The following is a 21,689-nucleotide window of genomic DNA, read 5'->3' on the forward strand; positions in this document are numbered from 1 at the left end:
AATGATATCGTTGCTGTCGGGTGGAAACCTCCTATGTCAAACACTGTTACTTCTCAGGATTCAAATTCAAAAGTAGCAGATCTAGAACTCAAAACGTCGCTTCACGCCGCGTTTTGAGGTTGTGTGGATATGCTATTTTAGATTATTTTGTGTGACGCTGTAGCGTGATCAAGTAGGGCGTTAATTTACAAAGAATGTGTACATGCTGACACACTCTGTTGGTGTATTATGTACAGTATACTACTGACACACCCTGTCTGTTGGTGTATATGTACAGTATATATTACTGCAGTCTTACTCCTGTTGGCCATGAAGACCTCCAAGCCGGTGTTCTGCAGGAGGTATCGTCTGGAGAACACGGCTCTGATCTCGCTGAACATCCACTTTCCATGGAGACCCTCAGAGTACGCCAGAACCTGTTCGAACAAATCACACGTAGCACAGTACGTCAGCTCAACGCCAAACCATTTCCCCAATCCCTCCTTGCACTGTATAGTCCCTTTTCGCTGCTTGATCCCTTACTGGTGGGGAGCCGACAGTGAGGAGGAACATGCTATTCTTCTCAGTTCATCCCCCCCTACGCCAGAAATACGCTAGAAATTGCTAATGTGGCCACAAAGATCTCCCTCCCCCCGCCCGGCTTCCCTCTCGACAACACAGGCAATGAGCCAGAGTCACTGTGGAGGATTCAAACCCCCAGTCTGGCCGGGAGCAGGACATACATTTACCCCTGCACCAGAACTTTACCCCTGCACCAGAACTTTACCCCTGTACCAGAACTTTACCCCTGCACCAGAACTTTACCCCTGCACCAGAACTTTACCCCTGCACCAGAACTTTACCCCTGTGTCAGAACTTTACCCCTGCACCAGAACTTTACCCCTGTACCAGAACTTTACCCCTGTACCAGAACTTTACCCCTGCACCAGAACTTTACCCCTGTGTCAGAACTTTACCCCTGCACCAGAACTTTACCCCTGTACCAGAACTTTACCCCTGTACCAGAACTTTACCAGAACTTTACCCCTGTACCAGAACTTTACCCCTGTAGCAGAACTTTACCCCTGTGCCAGCCGGATGGACTGGACTCTCACTGTGTCATTTCAGTAAAACTTTCAGAGTGAGCGTTCTCTGTCCTTGGCGTACCTTGGCGTTGATCTTCTTAAATGCAGGGTCTTCTTCATCCACCTCAAAGTAGATCTCTGTGGTGGTGATGGACAGGGTCCCTCTGGCCACCACCACAGGAGCTACCAGCTGGGCCGGAGTGCTCAGCACCACTGGGCCTATAGGAGCACAGGACAGCCATTCACTATCATGAATCTGCAATCATGATTAACCACTTCAACCCCAGCATCTCTCTCCTGGGGGGAACATTGTGCAAAAAATAGACCACCTACGAGCATTTTGATATGGTCCAATGTTACTCAGGTCATTTTTATTAAGATTAGAGGGTTTAAGTGGTTAAGGCTGCGTAATGTGTCCATTATTTCATTATAGATTATTATTATTATTATCTGATACGATACGTTTATACGATTATTTTATTGATTATGTTTTCAATTTTTTTCTTTCCAATGCTTTTCCAATGCTTTACACCAGGAGCCAACATCTACTTAATACTTAGTACAAGACAGTAGAGACAAGAATCATCACAAACTACAGTGTTAAGTAAGACACTTAATTATTGTAAGTAAGGTATAATATTTCTTTGTTGTATTGAGAAGGTACCAGAGTTATTATAGTAACTAAACAAAAATAAACTAAATAGAATTGCATATCTGATGTCATGCGTTCTTTAACACTACCCACGCCCCAATTATATAACTCAAGGCAATCCTCATGATATGCAAACCAAAACCTCAAACTAAAACTAAAACGTACGTACAATACAGTATCTAAAACTAGACCATTCTGGAAAAAAGTGTATAATAAAATACAAACAAAACTACCTGTGCTGTAATAGAAAACCTAACTAAAACTAAACTGAAATCAAACACCTAACTGAAAAACCAATGAAAATCAGAACTATAATAATTCAGGCACATACACAGTAAAAAAAAAGAAGAAAGAAAGAAGAGAAAAATACTCTGTGTAGCACAGGAAATAGAAGAAGAAAACAAATATTCCTGCACTCTTCACTAAAAATATCGGTAAGCTTGAACACCATTTTGGTACACAGGCCATCATCAGGTTGTATCCGTTTCCTGAGATAACCTGATGAAGAACTGCGTACCACAATGCTGCTGCTGCTGTTGTTGTTGGGAATGTTCAGATCGTTTAGGTAAGCAAACTTTCATGGCGTTATCTTGAGCTACCCTGATGAAAATGACAGTGTGGAGCAGCTCGGGACAATAAGCCTCTGAATTAAGGTGCCGAGTATACAAACACGTTGTAATTGGATGCTACTGCATCTTCCTCAGAGTCAAGACTCCCTAATAAAGAGGCTTATTGCCTGAGCTGTGTGTTATCTACTGTTATCTAATCTAGGGCCAAAATGCATTTCTGATCTTGCGCGATATCGAGATCTTTCAGGTCATCTGAGAAAGATCTGCTTTCTGTCCCTAAAACAAACAAAAAAAGCAGCATTTTGTTTTCATACACCACCTATCTGGAACAAACTCCCAGAAAACTGCAGGTTTTACATGTACATGAGAAGTTTGTTTTGGATTTGTTTCAGATCAGTTAAATGTGATTCAGGGAAATCAGGACTGCATTTAGGATAGCATCAGAATCAGTGAAAAGCATATTTTAGCAGGTAATTAATGATTTTCAAACATTGTTTTATGTTAGTGATTCTGCAAACCTTTTTTACAAAGTGAGCAACTTGCCTCTGGAAGTAAAAAGTCGTGGACGGAAACGTACTAGAAATGAGAGTGATAGACAGTTAATTGTGGTGTGTGCGTGTGCGTGTGCATGTGCATGTGCATGTGCATGTGCATGTGCATGTGCATGTGCATGTGCATGTGCATGTGCATGTGCATGTGCATGTGCATGTGCATGTGCATGTGCATGTGCATGTGCATGTGCATGTGTCGCACACATATACGAGTCTGGCCTTTCATCCTCATTAAAAACAACAAAACATGTCAAGAATACCTTCTCACACACATACAGACCATAAAAGGTTTTGACCTATTGTGTGTGTGTGTGTGTGTGTGTGTGTGTGTGTGTGTGTGTGTGTGTGTGTGTGTGTGTGTGTGTGTGTGCGTGTGTGCGTGCGTGCGTGCGTGCGTGTGAATGTCTCACCAGCGAGGTTGTCTATCTCTTTCTCCTGCAGAAGGCTGACTGCATCATCGTCCCCCTCCAACATTAGCTCCGCCTCTGGGTTTTGACTGACCACCGATTGGCTGCGGAAGGTCTTCTTTGACTTAACACCCTCCTCCTCTTCCTCGGGACCTGTGTGTGTGTGTGTGTGTGTGTGTGTGCGTGTGCGTGTGCGTGTGCGTGTGTGTGTGTGTGTGTGTGTGTGTGCACACAGAAAAGAACGCCAGTGAGCATCTTCTGACAGCATGTACTAGTACTACATACAACAATAATGTTCTGCCACTGTTGCATGATGGGATATGCTAACTGACCATAGTCCTCCAGGGCTTTGAGTGACACGTCTGCATGGGTGGAGCCAAAGGCGTTCCGCACAAATCTCCGCCTCCTCCTGAGGTCATCCTCCCAGTAGTCCAGACGCCAGAAATCGTGTAATTGGCTAAAGCCAGAGAAAGGAACAAAACTGATCAAAGAGAAGGTTAGTGAGTGTACGGTGCTGAAGTAAGGTGTTCATATATTCATATACATTTATCAAAAAACTAAACAGCTGATTTCACACATAAGCACCTAAACTTAAATCATTTGACTCTACATATACTGTAAGATTGACAACACAACAGCTAAAAAGAAAATGTAAGAATTAAAGAGCAAAAAAAGTCCTATAAGTGCTAGAGCAGTAGTATATTCATTCATGCACTATGACTCAGCATTAGGGAGGGTTGTTCTAGGTTGGTACTAGCAATAGCTTTGAGCGGTGTGATATCTACTGTTGCACCCGGAGTCTTCTAACTAACTAACTGATGGCAGAGGTTCATATTAGAGAGTAAGTGATGTTGAGAGTCTGTAGTGATGCGTGTTGCATGTTTCATGACTGACTGCTCATACAGGCTCTCTATGGGATCATTATTATTTCTTGTCGATGACCTTTATAGCCGTTTTTCTTATACCTGTGGTGTGCGGGCTCCATCCAATATCTGACAAAGCTACAGGCTACCATTACATTTCAAAGGAAGCCTTTTCTCTTTTTTTTGGTTTTGTTTCGGATCTACTATTGAAAATTGTTATTTCTTTGAAGATTTTATATAAATATACTGCCATTTGTGTGCATGGGGGGGGACAAAAATATTTGTATGATTATATAATTTGTCAAATGAGGAAAATGAATATAATAAAAAATGTTTTAGAAAATGTTGCAAAATATTATGGTCACTTATATTAGTAATGTGATTCTATGTATTTAGTGTAGCTATTGATCGTTTTATTTAGTGATGTACTGTTGTGTACTGTCCGGTGAACATGATGAAACTTGTTTTTCCTGTATGACGTCAGACGTCGGTGTAACAGTATATATATATGTTGCCTAACTACTTCCTAACTTAATATGAAGGACTGTAGTATCATCACCACGCAGGGCGAGCATTCAACACTGGCGGAGTGTTCCGGGAGAGTGTTATGCACCCTCGAGTGGTTCGCCGCTGGGGGCGAGTGGTTCACTCAGAAAATGTGGGCAACCGTGAATTTGGGCGAGGGTTCTGGTTACCGATAAAAACACCTGACCTGATGAACGCGCAGGACAAGAGCAGACGCTCAGTTCCTCGTCAAACAGCTGGGGTTTTCAGCATAGTATAAATAGTATAAAGCACTCTGATTGAGAACAATTAAGTCAAAACGCCAGGCAAAAACCCACCTTGGCGGACACAGCATTCCTTTAAGTTGTCAAACTATGCTGTAAGTCTATCTAATGATGCTCTTTAGGATCGTCTAGGAAGCTAACATGAGCCGTGGGATTCTGGTCATGATATTCTTTCAACACAGCTCGTTATGTTCACCGTTTGTGGTGCCTTGCCTTTAACTTTCTCCCCACAGGACTGTTTTTTGTGCGAGGAGAACGGTGTGAACTTCTAGCACACCTCCTGCAGCTAACTCACTATCTACCATGAGCAGAATGTAAACAGAAGCATTAAAATGCCCCAGAGGATGACAGACTCGGATTGACAAAACGTCTTGAAGTCTGTGATTTCCACACGGCTGACATCAACTTCAAAAGGTTTTTTTCCTTTCTTTATCAACCACGTCCAAACATTATCAAGGAATGGGATTCTGACTTAAAAGCTGCAATGTGTAACTTTCATGTTTTTACCCAGGTTCCAACCCAGATTCCTCCACAGACAAGCACCCAAATCCAGTTCAGTTTAGTTTTATTACATTTCATAACCAAAAAGGTTTAGGCTGAAGCCAATGGCTTATTGTGCCTATCCTTTAGATGTCAAGCAGACTTTGAAAAAATACATAAATAAAAAATCTGCTGCTGATGAGCTAATACAGAAAGCCTGTGTTGGGGAGATTATGAATTGTATTTTGAGCTTCATGCAGTGGTGTTAAGTTATATATAAAAAAAAAAGATGCTGTCACATCCCCAAAACAAAGAAACAAACCTGACAGGGCCTTCTCAGTGGCTGCCCCCTCCCTATGGAACTCAGTCCCAGCTCACATGAAAACTGCCCCCACCCTCGCCACGTTTAAAAAACACACACACTCTCATTCCCTACCTAATTCTAAACCCCATTTTATTTCTATAATTTTCTTTCTTTGTGTGAACTAGTTTGTCTTTATGAAGTTTGTCTTGTAAAGCGACTTTGAGTACATGCCATTATATTATTCTGTGTCACACAGATTGCTCTCACCTCTGTGACATCGTCCCCCATGCTCCGTGCTTATTGGTCAGGATGTTGAGGATCTTCTGTTTCAACTGGTTGGCTGTCACGTGGTCTCTGTGCTTGGCAGCACTGATGAGGTGGTCACACATCTTCTCCTCCTCCCGTCGGTCAGACGCATACTGAGCACAGTTAGACTGGAGAGAGAGAGAGAGAGAGAGAGAGTGCGTGAGGACATTTAGTTGCTGTCAGGCAGAAACCTCTTATCGTTTTTTTTGTCAGATGAAACTTTACTAACATCTAGATGTGAAATGTACGCGACCAGTCACAAACCTAGACCAGCAAAAACGGCCGCGAAACGCAAGATTGTGACACACAGGGAGAACACAACGGAGACAGCGCTTCTTTCACCTGACAAATATCACAATGTGATAATTTCTTGCTTGTTTGCTTTTTCGCAAATTAACTCTACTTGATAATACTACAGCACAAAAGTAGCAGATCAAAAGTAGCAGATCCACAAGCTTGATTTGAACTTGTGGGTCTGCTACATTGAATCCTGAAATGAGGTTTCCACCCGACAGAGACAATACACAAACTACTTTCCACTGAGTGTTATCGACTCTGGGTTATTGACTGATCTGAAGTGTGTGCGCACGCACACGCGCACGCGCACACACACACACACACACACACACACACACACACACACACACACACACACACACACACACACACACACGAAGAGAGAGATGAGAACAACAGAGTGAGAATGATGATCTCTGTTGTTGTCGGGTTGCAGTACCTCAAACTCAGCGTGTTTGTGAACGTCCTCGGCTCTCTGTCTGTTGAGGATGAACTCTGCCTCGTTAGCCACGCGCACTATGTGGTCCTTCATAGCGTGGCACAGGAGTCTGCAACACACACACACACACACACACACACACACACACACACACACACACACACACACACACACACACACACACACACACACACACACACACACACACACACACACACACACACACACACACACACACACACACACACACAATAATCCAAAATTGCATCTTGCACACTGAATCAGGATAGTGCAAGTGGGCCCCCAAATACACTCAGTGCTAATGTATTGAAATAGGCTGCACTAAATGATGACAAAAATATGCATCTGTAAATGGGATGAAATATATATTTCAGGTGGCAGTGGTTTAGTTTATAGTAAAACAAAAAAATATATATATATAAATTATAAAAAGTTGAATCATTATTCATGTATTTTGCATTGCTTGCCATTTTGCATTGCTTGCCAGAAGATATCTATTTAGGTCTATACACATGCATAATTAATTGTGTACAGCAGAATTATCCTGTGTCGTTATTCTGGGGGAGTGTTGGCCAATATTACTCAAGAGAGAAATATGTTACTTATTAGTATTACTGCTGTTGTCCTGCAACGTCCCCTTATCATTCACTAAACTCACCCCACACAGCTACTGCTGTTGTCCTGCAACGTCCCCTTATCATTCACTAAACTCACCCCACACAGCTACTGCTGTTGTCCTGCAACGCCCCCTTATCATTCACTAAACTCACCCCACACAGCTACTGCTGTTGTCCTACAACGTCCCCTTATCATTCACTAAACTCACCCCACACAGCTACTGCTGTTGTCCTGCAACGTCCCCTCATCATTCACTAAACTCACCCCACACAGCTACTGCTGTTGTCCTGCAACGCCCCCTTATCATTCACTAAACTCACCACACACAGCTACTGCTGTTGTCCTGCAACGTCCCCTCATCATTCACTAAACTCACCCCACACAGCTACTGCTGTTGTCCTGCAACGCCCCCTTATCATTCACTAAACTCACCACACACAGCTACTGCTGTTGTCCTGCAACGTCCCCTCATCATTCACTAAACTCACCCCACACAGCTACTGCTGTTGTCCTGCAACGCCCCCTTATCATTCACTAAACTCACCCCACACAGTCGGCAGTTATTTTGTACTACTAAATCTGACATAGTGGACTACTAAATCAAACTAGTGTTTACTTTTTAACGTAGGTTTTACTCTCGAGTCTTGAACTGGCACTAAATCTTTTTCAACAGTGAGAAAAGCACGGACAGAGTGCCGCTGGCTGATGATGTATCAGCAATGTTGATGAAATACGAGTCAAACGGAGTGACAAACAAATTCACAGAACGCAGCGAATCAGGCTGCATGGAAACCAGGCTAGAACATATCGGCAAAAATAGCCCATCTACAAGCTTGTGTTGCATTGTGAGGCTGTAGATCAGCGACATGCAGGTATGTTCGGAAAAGGGATTTGGTGTAGCGTGAGATACTAGACCTGTTGCAACCTATACTGCATGTCTTGACTCTTTATACCTTTCAATCCAGGGCAGCATCTGTATCATTTCACGTTACTCTCAGAGGGTGAGAAATAATGTCTTTAGTGAACATTGACAATTCTGTCAAAAGTGTTTTTCAGAAAACAGTTAGGATTTAAAGGGCATTTTTAAGAATCGGCCTCGGGTCTAAATGGGAATGCCCTGGGAGACTCCGGTCAACTAACGGTAGGGTCTAAGTGGTTACAGATCAATGTGTGTGTGTGTGTGTGTGTGTGTGTGTGTGTGTGTGTGTGTGTGTGTGTGTGTTTGGGGATAGCGGTGGTCAGTGATTATTACCTCCCCTCGTTGATGAGCTCGATGAAGGCCAGGCCGGCGTTCTTCTGAATGGAGTTCTGCCACTCCTGAAAACGAAGAGAGGAATTCACTCATTCATTCCTTTATCCGTTCAAGCCGTATCCAAACCTCAGGATCACACTGAGGTACAGTATATACAGACCCTCATATCGTTGGGGACAGATGAGGTTTCCACCCGACAGAGACGATATTGAATACAGCCACAGAGTTACTGTAAAACAACACACCCTTTTTGAGCGGTGCCTGACCTCTCCAATGCACAGCTATGTGTGTCCGGATGTATGTACAGTATGTATGTGTCTCATAGGTATATGTTTCCATATATGTATGTCCGCTTGAGTACGGCAATACCTCTGGGTGACCTAAAGACCACACACACGCACACAGCTTGCACAGCTCAGTTCGGCCGAAGTATAATTCGGCTTTAAGCGAGCAAAATAGTTCACGTCAAAACTTTCATAATAGTAGGCCTAAACCTTGCAGAGCCATGAGGCCCAATAGGGCAAGAGCCTATCCTCCTGTTTCTGTAGGGTGAGGCAGCTTGATGTACAAGTACACACCCTGGACATGATGTACAAGTACAACCCTCTGGACATGACGTAACGTTAGTTTGTCACAGGGACGTATACTCTCAATAGAACCCTTGATGCGGAGTGCCAACAGAGAGGAATTGGGTCCCATTGTTATAGTGTTTGGTATGACCCGGCCCAGGGATCAAACCCCAGACTCCCACTCTCAGGGCGGACACACTAACCACAAAGCCACGCACTGAGCTTTCATAATCCTCACATCAAAAAGCAGGACGTAGTACAGACGAATGCATTAGGAGCTTTCTAAATGTCGATGAAAACGCACCCACTGTATGCGTACTCTGTGTGTGTGTGTGTGTGTGTGTGTGTGTGTGTGTGTGTGTGTGTGTGTGCGTGTGCGTGTGCGTGTGCGTGTGTGTGTGTGTGTGTGTGCGTTCATACATGTAAGTGCCTTGACTTCTAAAACTAGCAGCTGAAGGTTTCTAAAAGGCAAAGGGAAATGTCGAAAGCTCTAAGACTAAAAGCGCTCCATTAGCAACCACTGGTCCTGATGGTAGTGGAGGGCACCGGGGAGCTTCTCCGGTTACCTTCCCCCGAACTGGAGGATCAATATCTGGGATAAGTTTTCACTCCCATGGGTCCCTAATGGCAGACGAGGCCGGAGCCACGGGTAATACTATACGCCCTGCCCTGCAGTGGAGGGGAGGGGAGGGAGGGCTGATGTGATGATGAGAGGAGAGGACGCTGTGTGGAGAGGCAGAGATGAAAGCATCCGAGCACTGAGTTGAATGCACATCTGAGAGGCCGGGGTGGAGACAGCGGGGTGGACCAGAGAAGAAGGACATTAGAAGGAAAAGATGTGAACAAGAAGAAGAGGGGAATGAAACGGCAGACCAGTGAGTGTAGTATAGATGGATTGAAGTTGGAAACGAGTTGGTCAAGAAGTCAGAAATGGAAAGTGCACTTTCTGCCACGAGGAGAGAGAGAGGGATAGTCAATGGGAGACAAAATAACTGATGATATATAAGGACTCCGTCGTCTTCCCTGTGGCGAGGACGGCAGAGATCAAAATGTAAGTAATATTCTGTTAATATTAATAATAGATTTAGCCAAAGGACTCAACAAACCATTACTTTGAGTATCGTCTGTTGGCTTTTGAACAGAAGTTGGCTGCTCTTTTTGTTTTGTCGTTTTGTTTTTGCAAAACTATTAGCAAAAACTGCCAAAAAGTGAGAAAAAACATAGCGGTATAAACGATGTGTAAAACTTTACACGGTTTGTGGCTATCTATGGCGAGATGCAAGCGGGGTATTACATAATGATGTTATATCGATTACATCCGCAATGCGCTGGCTATACAAGTCATCTGTCTGTGTAACCGACACCTCCGTGAGGTCACTTTGACCCGTCAGTCAAACTGAATATAATAGAACTTATGACAAATAATGATAATGCAACATAATGACTTCAACAATGGCACAGAATGAAACATTATACAAATAATAAAGGATGACCCATTAAGTCCTTTGAAGACAACGGAGACATAGATTTGAGAGCAGTAGATGTGTAGTATGGATGAGAAGGAGAGTAGAGACATAGAAGAATGGCCTATGGTAGGTGTGGGTCTGTAGCTACAGTAGAGTAGATATACTAGTAGTGTGTACTTGGACAGGTACTGGTACAAGTACTGCAGATACAGTAGGTACATACTGTACTGTATCGGAGCCGAGGCATTAGCCCGACGGTTCCGTGTTCCAAAGTATGGTTGGCCCGTCGGCGTGCATTATATCGTTGCTGTCAGGCAGAAACCTCATATATCCATGTCTTCTGTTTGTGTACGTTCGTATATTAGCGCCCTAACTTAAACGCCACACGTAGTGACAGTAATATAGGGGCAAAAAATATTTACCGGTAGGCTATGAAACAAGCAACCATGCAATAATGATTTCTGAGCGGTGCTCCAGCATGTGACTTTGTGTGCCTGGGTGTCAGTCGGTAGCAGCGTGGTTACCGTTTACCGCCATGTGAGAACATGTGCGTCTATACATCATCAATCATCATCGTCAAGGCACCGCTCACTTCACATGGGTATGATTTTGAACATGTATTTAATAATAATATGGAATGTGCTCCAGGGGCCACAGGACAGGTCCCCATGGGCCACATTTGGCCTGTGGGCCGCCAGTTGAATATCCATGACAAGTGAAGTAGGTATTACTTAGGTTGGTAAGTAGTATGTGTAGGTAGATACCATAGGTGGGTATAGGAAGGTATATGTGTAGGTTGGTAGGTAGGTAGAGGAAGGTATGTGCAGGTTGGTAGGTAGGTATAGGAAGGTATGTGTAGGTTGGTAGGTAGGTAGGTAGGTATACGTAGGAAGGTATGTGTAGGTTGGTAGGTAGGTAGGTAGGTATAGGAAGGTATGTGTAGGTAGGAAGGTATGTGTAGGTAGGAAGGTATGTGTAGGTAGGAAGGTATGTGTAGGTTGGTAGGTAGGTAGGTATAGGAAGGTATGTGTAGGTAGGAAGGTATGTAGGTATAGGAAGGTATGTGTAGGTAGGAAGGTATGTGTAGGTTGATAGGTAGGTAGGTAGGTAGGTATAGGAAGGTATGTGTAGGTAGGAAGGTATGTGTAGGTATGAAGGTATGTGTAGGTTGGTAGGTAGGTAGGTAGGTAGAGGAAGGTATGTGTAGGTATGAAGGTATGTGTAGGTATAGGTAGGTAGGTAGGTAGGTAGGTAGAGGAAGGTATGTGTAGGTATGAAGGTATGTGTAGGTATAGGTAGGTAGGTAGGTAGGTAGAGGAAGGTATGTGTAGGTAGGAAGGTATGTGTAGGTATAGGTAGGTACAAACCTGAGAACAAAGCAGCATTACGAGCTCCACCACAGACGTACTCGACTTCATACACACCAGGCCTGAGGTAGAGAGACATAGGGAACAGTCAGAAATCTCTCTCACGCTCGTGAGCACACACACACACGCACGCACGCATGCACGCACGCACGCACACACACACGCACGCATGCACACACTCACACGCACGCACACGCACGTCACACACACACATCAGTAATTAGATCATCATCATTTATTATTGCAATTATTATTACTGTAATTATTACTGAATAAAGCATGCTACGGGAAAAAGACAAACAGCAGACGACAGCAGACAGAAGGACAGAGGAGAGAGAACCAGGAGAATAAAGACAGAATAGAGGGAGGGGGACGAAAGGACTAGTGACCCCGATAAGTTGTGTCCTTATTATTTTCTCACTTTCAAGAAAGAGAGAGAGATGGTGTGGGGGGTGTGTCTGTGAGAGAGAGAGAGCTGTGTTTGCATCCATGTTTATTTGCTTACTGTACTATGTTTTTCCGCTTTCTTTTGTGTGTGTTGTATGCCGATGGAGCAACTCTAAGGGTCTGATGGTCTATAGTGGTGAAACCGACTGCTTTTGGCCATTCTGCCAGGACAAATGGGAGGGGATGTGTTTGTCCTGTCTTTGTTGTGTGGATGTGGAAAAATAAGTACCAGAAACTTTGTATAACTTTGTGTAACCTTTTGAAACTCTTTGATTAATGAAACTATAAGAGAGAGAGAGAGAGAGAGAGAGAGAGAGAATTTTTTAGACCAACATAGAGACAGCGGTTGAGACAGACATTAGACCAGGAAGCGGGTGGTACAGACAGGAAGTAAACATTTACCACAGAGTGCCAACACTGCTCATAATCTGAGCTAACATTGTTCACATTGTTTATGCTAGCTAGCTCTCTGATTGGATGTGACTGATCCATACCTGACTGACGAATGAGTGAGGCAGCCAGCTGACGCACACTCACTCACTCACTCACACACACGTACACACACACACACACACACACACACACACACACACACACACACACTCGCGCACGCACGCGCACACACACGTGCAGTGCCGTGCAGCCGGGGCGACAGTGAGGACAGAGTGAATGGTGGAGACTCCAGACGCCAGACGGGACCAGACGGAGACCAGACCAGACCACAGAGAAGACGTGCACCAGTTAGAAGGTAGAAGGAGCATGGTGTACAGCACCTGTACCTTCTATGAGCAGCTCCTGACCATGGGAGCCCAGCAGCGTCCTGGACAGGAACGGAGCAAAGTCCACGAAGATCTCCCTCAGCAGCGGGGCCACCTTCTCCAGCGCACGCTCCAGCTTAGTGGTGATGCTGTGGTCATATAGGAGGAGACAGGAGGAGGGATGGGGGATGGGGGGGGGAGGAGAAGAGGAGAAGGCATGAAGGAGAAGGGGGGAGGAGGAGGAGGAGAGTTCAGGGGGATGAGGATAGAGGAGCAGAGAAGATAAGGAGACATGGGGAGAGAGGAGAAACGATGAGGTCAGAGAAAGAGAGAATAGGAGGGTAAATGATGAGGAGGAGGATTCACGGAGATGAGGGACGAGCGGAGAAGAGAGTGAAGGAGGAGAAAGGGGAGCGAGGAGAGAGGATGGGAAGGAGAGGTGAGGAGAGAGAAGAATACATGGGTGGGAGGGAGCATGAGAGATGAGGAGAGGAGTAGAGAAGGGGAGAGAGAGAGAGAAGAGATAGGGGGAATGGAGGAGAGTGAAACAAGAGAGAGTCATTTAAAGCACAGACACTTTGCTAGAGGCTTGGGATGTGTAGTTACCTTTAACTCCAAGTAAGTGAGGTATCTCCAATAGGGGATAGTGCCCTCCTTGGCTTGACTTAAATTGCACAGTGACACAGTTCTCAAACAAAGTCAAGTCACTCTTTTAGCAGACAAATGACCGCAAACAAAGACGATTTTGCCAATGCTGTACATGCTTTTTTAAATCAATACAAATGTTAACTACTAGAATTTCGTGCGCGCTACGCGCGCACTCATCCCAGAGCGACTTTGCCACGCACTATGGGAAGAAATAAATGGCGGGAGTTGACTCCACATGTAGTAACGAATGGGTTATTGGAAATGTACCATTGTTTTGTCCTGAATATTTCCACAGCCTAAGTACTAAAGGATTGTGACTGTGGGACAGACATACAGTCTGACATACAATAGGCTACACGTGTGCACAGTGAATAAACAATGACCTATATGCCCAGAGTTCTTAAATTAACATAGTTGGATTTTAACAGAAAGACAATGCCATAAATCAGTCAAAGTAAGTGACAGACTCAACAGTAGCACACAGCATGCAAGGCAGCGATGCATGCATGCAAACATGTTTGTCCAGCTGAGATTTAGTGTCTCCATCTCTCTGTGGAAGAGGTTGCACATGACCTGTACGGCCACACTGAGGCGCTCCAACACAAACACAGACACAAAACAACACCACGCTGTTTGTCCAGTTGACCCAAATCAACACCAATACCTAGCCTGTTTGTCCAAAACACAGTATCTGCTGGCCACGTGTCTACTTCGCCACAACCTAATGTTAGTAACAAATGTAGGGGAGAGCCGCCAAGGTTGTAACGCTTCACGGTTGTAACATGGACGTTATATCTTGATTGGTCAACGCCACCATGACGCCATCGCGTCAGTATGTGTACAGCAACGTACTCTACGTGGCCAGGAGTTTGAAGTTTGAAGTGTTTACCTTCAAAATGCGTCTAATTTTACACCTGGAGTATATGTGTGGTACAATTTTTGTCTTTGGTGTTGGTGAATAAAAATCCACATGGATGTGTTCATGCTTATGTTCTTCATTAGTTTGCATCGTGTTTAGACGGAATTCACGTTCATTCTGGTCTGTAAGCAACTGCAAAGAAAACTTGCAAAAGCGGGTCATTTGTAACATGTGTTACAAATGGTCCGCTTCCATTCAATGCCATTATATGTAATATTTACATATTTGACATATTGGCCAATATTATATGTTCTGAAATGGTATTGTATCGTGTAGTGTATTCTGAAATTAGTTTAGGGTTGTATAACGTTGTACAACTCAATCAATCAAACGTTTGTTTAATCAATGTATTGCCCCATTGAAAAAAAAGAAATGGCCAAACTGGTACTGGTACACCCGATACTATTTAATATTTCCCTTATGTTTGATACATTTTCTTATCACATCCATGGTATAAAAACAATGCTAAGGAGTTGCTTCAATGAAATGTAATTGCTTTAAGCTGAGAACGATATGTTTAATGGTGTTTTTTAGCGTTGTTACATTTATCATGCATGCCGTTACAATTGATCCGATATGCGCAGCAAATGTAACACTGAAACAGCGTCCACGTTCGGTTGAATAACTCCCGACCTGTTTTATCAAAAAAATAACTTGAAGTGGTTTATGGTAGCTGACATGTGTAGGTCCGTTGCCTGAAAATATTACATGTGTAGCTAAACGGATCTCTGAGTAAAAGAATGAAACGTGCAAAATGTTACATCCTTGGCGGCTCTCCCCTATTAGTTTACTCACAGCACAGCACCGTCACTCCTGTCAGTTATTTCGTCCTAATAACTTGAAGTGGTTTATGGTAGCTGACATGTGTAGGTCCGTTGCCTGGAAATATTACATGTGTAGCTAAAGGGATCTCTGAGTAAAAAAATGGAACGTGCAAAATATGTTCTAAAATTGTATTGTATTGTGTAGTGTATTCTAAAATTAGTTTAGGGTTGTATAACGTTGTACAACTCAATCAATCAAACGTTTGTTTAATCAATGTATTGCCCCATTGAAAAAAAAGAAATGGCCAAACTGGTACACCCGATCCTATTTAATATTTCCCTTATGTTTGATACATTATCTTATCACATCCATGGTATGAAAACAATGCTAAGGAGTTGCTTCAATGAAATGTAATAGCTTTAAGGTGAAAACGATATGTTTAATGGTGTTTTTTAGCGTTGTTACATTTATCATGCATGCCGTTACAATTATTCCGATATGCGCAGCAAATGTAACACTGAAACAGCGTCCACGTTCGGTTTAATAACTCCCGAGCTGTTGTGTGTATTGCGTGGTGAAAAGGCCGTGTGTTTGTGTTGTAAACAACTCATGTTATGTCTGCGCACACTGTATGTTGCTATGGCTGCTGACGTTAGCATGTGTGCTATCAGGCAAAAGCTGAGATAGATATGCAACTACTACTGGGGAAAATGCCATACAAAACACAACACCTAATTTCGGAATGTTATTGTGACCTATTGAGCACAATCAGACCATCATGATTTGCTTGCTGGACCTATAATTAATTTATTAGCATTAAATGTCCACTCGCCCATCCAAAAGAAAAGCAAGATGGCTGCGACAGATTGTGAGCGCGACGGACTACGGAGGCCAGGAGGAGCAGAGCTGGTGACGTAAGAGGCAGGCAGTGTTGCCAGGTTTGCGAATTGTAAGCGAGTTGCAGTGTATGCAAGTAGCGTGGTTAAATTCCTTGTTTCTCGGCGTGTTGTGGCACCCGTTTATCTGCTGGCTCGATCGTGATTTTCATAAAAGTAATATTTGCAGAGTAAATAAGAAACTTGAACGGCTAAAAAATAGGCTATGTCAGTTCGGGGAGGGTGGCGAATTTATTTTGCATATAGAGATGTGTGGTAAAAGTGTGGTTCGGTCGGAGATAGAGCATGAAGAATGAGTATGGGTACACCTTTTCACTTGTATATAAGATAGTTGATCTTTACAATTTGAATATCTGAATCTGTGGATCCAGTCCGGCTCTTCTTCTACTAATTCCAAATAGTAAAATAAACAGGAATTTCTATTAATACATACAATGTTTTGTATTATCATCAATTTTGTATTATCATTTTCCAATTAACAGAGTAACTATTGAAGATATATCATGAATATGTGGAGTTCAAATCATGGCGAGCTAACTACATAACCCAAACCTCCACCGAAATGTCATTGTGCTTCAACCCATTAAAACCGGGAAATCTTTTTTGAGTGGTGCAACCACTCCAAGGAACAGCTTTGTCCGTTTTCAACTATGTGTTCACCTATGTGTTCACCTATGTGACTATGAGCATCATATAATGAGTACCAGTAGGGGGCTGTTTGCCAGAAAATGAGAGAGAGAGAGAGAGAGAGAGAGAGGAGGAGGAGGGAGAGAGGGGTGTTGCACCACTCGGTTCACACAGGTGTGATTTTTATTTTAGTGTTGGCTATTCAAAATAGCAGCTCACAGCGTGCCACTTTGTGCCACGCTGCAAGCTTGTACATCTGGTATTTTTGATGTGTGTGAAGAGAACTACTGATTCAGAAGGCATTGGTAGAATTGGCCTTAATGGGTTACAGTAAGTCAAGAAGTTAGAAGACGTCAAAGCGACTCCTCTTTCTCCTTCTGACATCACGGTATATGTTACGGTACGGCGGCCATGTTGGAGCGGGTAATGGAAGGGTTAATGGCGCCATGCGTTGCATGTTGGAACGCTCAGGGTTCATCACGAGGCTACAAGGTCGTAGTAGACAGTGTTTTGTAACCGTTTGCCCTCGGATACGATATAGAGAGGTGGGTGGGGGGGGGGGGGTCTTCAACCCCCCAGTGACCAAGTGCAAAGAGCTTTGTGAACTTTCTACTTTTGGTACTTTCGAGTACATTTTGATGCCAATACTTCTGCACTTTTACTCTCAAGTACATTTTTAATTCCGCACTTTTACTTGAATTTCTATATTGCATTATTGAGTCCTGCTCCACTGACTGAGAGAGAGAGGTGAAACGGGGACCCCCAACACATTATAAACTTATATATCAAGAATAAAAAGAGTGCACAACTGCACACACCATTTTCTGCTCCCAGAAGACTCTTTCTATTCTTGATCTATTACTTTGTTTGATCCGGCACGCAGCCTATTATATAGCCTGTATAGATGTACGTGTCTTTTGGCTGTTTTTCAGGCTCCAGATTAGGATAAGGATTAAATTTAATCCTGGATGTGATAGATAGCTCCATACTGGTTTGACTCTTAAACTCTCATGGTGTAAAGTTAACAGAGATCAGGACGTCGTCTCGTTGAAACCGTCTACAGAATAACTGGAGATGGAAGTGCAAATTAAAAAAAAAATAATGAACAGAAACAAGAAATCGAAATGCTAAAGCATTGGTTTATTGTTACCAAATGCTACAAATGCATTTGTATTGCTGTTAACGGCAAATCTGTGACTGTGTGTGTGTGTGTGTGTGTGTGTGTGTGTGTGTGTGTGCATGTGTGTGTGTGTGTGTGCGCGCGTGTACGTGTGTGTTTGTGTGTGTGTGTGTGTGTGTGTGTGTGAGAGAGAGAGAGAGAGAGAGAGACTTTTATCCTACGCTCTATTGACAAATACAGAAAGCACAGAAGGGATTGCTTGCACACAGAGGGAGCTCAAAAGACAAGCTTCCAAGAGTGTGTATAAGGGCGCTTTCACACCGGACATGTTTGGTTCGTTTAAAACGAACCATGGTCCGCTTACCCCTTTGGTTCGGTTGGTGTGAACATGCATCCGAACTCTGGTGCGGATCAAAGAAACGAACCATGGTCCGCTAAAAAAGGCCGGACTCGGTTCGCTTCCAAACGAACCACGGTGCGGTTCGTTACTGGTGTGAATGCATTCGGACTTTATAGAGGACCAAATACAGTACGATAGCCAAAATAGCTGTCGGGCTTCGGCAGTTGTGAGGCTGCATTAATAATTAGTTATAAAAGCATGTATTTTTTACGGGGATCACTATTGATATGACAGCTGACAGTCTGATTTTATTTTAATAGTAGACGCATGTCGAGGCGCAGCGCAAATGTAATGGCAGCGTACGAGGTTCACATGCGCAAAAATAACAGATGTATAATTATCGACACGGAATGGTGCACGGTATATGGTACACGATGTAAGCTTGTAGATCTGTTTATTTTAAGCATGCGCCGCCGTCACGCAAAGTTATGACAAAGCATGCGATGCATGAGTCTTCATGCGAGAGTTTCTCTTTCAACTCGTGTGTGTGTGTGTGTGTGGGGGGGAGACATGAGGGGGAGAGACCCATATATTCATGGGAGACGCAGGGACAGAGAATTTGAAATATTTAAAATCATCCATGTCGCGCACGGCCGCACGTATAGAGAAAAAGCCAATGTTAAATAAGCTATACACAGGTGGTCCCAAATGATTAATTGATTAGGCCTACATCACTTTAGCAAAAGACGTAAAACTAGGTCAACTCAATTAGCTGCAGCGGAGCTTTTCTGACTTGAAGCTCAATAACCTACTAACTGACCACCTTCAAGTTTAAACCATAAGATGACATGGAAATGCCCGCCGATTTGATGCGCAGAAATAACATATATCTAATCGGGTCAAGGTGCACACATGGAAGAAAAGTCATTTTTATCGGGGATACCTTGTAGGCTATACGTATACGTCTCCGTGAATTGTATGCATCAGGAGCAAGCACATTATTGTTCAAACACCTGCTCCTGTTCATCTGTTGCTCTTATTTGGCTAATAAAATAATTAATAAGAATGAATGCAATAGCAAGTTGTTGCTGTCATGTTGCTGTTCTCTTCTCTCTCTGTGTGACTGAAGGTTGCCCCAAAAATTGTAGACAGTGATTTCCCCTCATGTTCTTTTTCCCTCACTATTTGGTTCTCTTAACATGTCCACGTGTCATTTGTTTACATATTTGGTACGCTTTACAAAGTCCAGTGTGAACACCAAACGGACCAAAATCAAAATGCAAATATTTGGTCCTTGGTCCTTGATCCGGACCTTCTAAGCGAACTTTGGGTGTGAAAGCGCCCTAAGAAACACTAGGCCCAAGCTAGTAGTGAAGTGAAGTGCATTATAAACTGCAGCAGTATAAGCATGTGACATAAGATAATACTTTAAATAAAATGCTCTTAAAATGTACTGTATTTTCCTTTAAGGTCCTTTCCTGCAGGCTTTTCCTTTCCTGCCGGCCGAGCATGAAAGAAGGCCCGTCTTTTATTCATGGCCGGCATTCTAGGACTAGCAGCCATTTAGCTGATGTTTTTAGTTACTTCATACTCAGATGCAAAAGGCCTAGCGGCAATCTAACCGCAGATTTGCGTCTGGCCACTGTGAGGCTACGATAGGGCTAGGCTATACCTCTGTACTCAAGCATGGCAGTGTTACAATTAAATCAGTGAAGGCCAAGTGTGTCCGAAACGTTGTACCACTTGTACCAATTTTCTGTGTTTTAAAGTAAAAACACTTTGTGCAGTTGTGTGTGTTGTGTGGGGTGGGGTTGGGGCGAGGGTCTCCTTGCCTAAAACACTGTCCTGCATCTCGGGGGGATGCCTGGAAGCCTGCCAGCGAGCTAAAAGACTTGAGCTCTGGTGGCGTCTGACCGCTGCGCAGTACACCCTGATCCACCTCACAACAGGCACTGCAATGCAAACCAACACACACACACACACACACAGACACATATACACAGATTAAATAATGCTCGTGCGTGCACGCTTCACGCGTGCACACACACTAGGCACGCACACACACGCGCGCCACAATCCCAACACTGCGCAAGACGTCTAAGGGTTTAAGATCGTGTAGTTAATGGATTCAAAATGGCTTGATGTTCAACGTAATAATGGAAAAAAACACAATAGTTATTGTTAGCTTTTTTGATGGTTCGAGCTAACATTTTTATTACAAGACAACTTGTACTTTATTGGCGTCTGTGATAGCTGCAGAATATGGGAACATAGGAATGGGGGACATACTAACGAGCTTAACTGGATTCATTGAGAATGGTACTTGTAAATGCTGTGGAGGGCAGGGAACAAGCCTTATACAGTATCGGACAAGACATTCAATTAAATCAATTAGGGTAAAAGGAATGTTACTGATGCAGGGTACTAAGTTGTACCATGATTTGATGTATCTTTGTGGCTGTGTGCGTGAGTGCATCTGATGCAGGTGTGTGTGTGTGAACTGTGTGTGTGAACTGTGTGTGTGTGTGTGTGTGTGTGTGTGTGTGTAGGGGGGGTTCAAGCCAGCAGATACGCGTATGTGATGATAATGGGATGAGGACAGCCGAAAACGAGGGTAAGAAGACAGTAGTCGGATTTCCATCCAATTGTCGAGCCAAGTTCTCTGGACCCCTGAGTATATTAACCACTTAAAGCAGCACTATGTCACATTATAACAACTATATGGCATTATGTCCCCCTTCCATAAATGTGTAGACTGAGCCAATCACTGGACTACCTTTTTCGCAGAGCCTGGGAGTCGATGGGCGCTGATGGGGCGCTTGTTGTACAGGTTAGGGTTAAGGTTAGGTTACCCCAACAGCGCCCATCGACGCCCAGGCTCTTGGGTAATGACGTCAAAGACGTTGGCTGCCATGTTATCTGTGTCCAAAGTGGCCACTGAAAATACCCCAAACAGTATACGTACATACTGCTGCTTTAAGCCCTTATGTTTAAAAAAGAAAGAAAATAAAGCTTGTCTACAAGCTCAGAATGTATCAAATTGGAAAATTTTGCATACATCTTTTAGTCTTTTGCATCATAGTTCACAGTGAAAACGGTTGTGTGGAAAACACGGACTGACAGCGAGGAGGACACATGACGTCGAGACAAATAGAG

The 21,689-nt window shown here is 43.6% G+C and overlaps 1 protein-coding gene across 4 annotated transcripts in view; it reads right to left on the reverse strand.

The window, feature by feature from the left end:
- Positions 1–21,689, reverse strand: part of LOC308327093 (neurobeachin-like) — a gene marked incomplete at its 5' end in the record, with an annotated part of 182,914 nt that overhangs the window by 11,994 nt on the left and 149,231 nt on the right. For 2 of the 4 annotated variants that reach the window (XM_080780238.1, XM_080780236.1), the window contains 11 exons: positions 299–416; positions 1,147–1,283; positions 2,829–2,861; positions 3,247–3,396; positions 3,576–3,700; positions 5,946–6,112; positions 6,721–6,829; positions 8,612–8,676; positions 12,014–12,075; positions 13,234–13,367; positions 20,366–20,485. In XM_080780238.1, coding sequence (XP_080636364.1) covers positions 299–416; positions 1,147–1,283; positions 2,829–2,861; positions 3,247–3,396; positions 3,576–3,700; positions 5,946–6,112; positions 6,721–6,829; positions 8,612–8,676; positions 12,014–12,075; positions 13,234–13,367; positions 20,366–20,485 — 1,220 coding nt within the window. The remainder of the gene's footprint in view (positions 1–298; positions 417–1,146; positions 1,284–2,828; positions 2,862–3,246; positions 3,397–3,575; positions 3,701–5,945; positions 6,113–6,720; positions 6,830–8,611; positions 8,677–12,013; positions 12,076–13,233; positions 13,368–20,365; positions 20,486–21,689) is intronic. The other 2 variants (XM_080780237.1, XM_080780235.1) reach the window with 1 other exon arrangement.

This window comes from Protomyctophum bolini (assembly GCF_963924005.1).
Source record: "Protomyctophum bolini genome assembly, chromosome: 13".
Lineage (NCBI taxonomy): Eukaryota > Metazoa > Chordata > Actinopteri > Myctophiformes > Myctophidae > Protomyctophum > Protomyctophum bolini.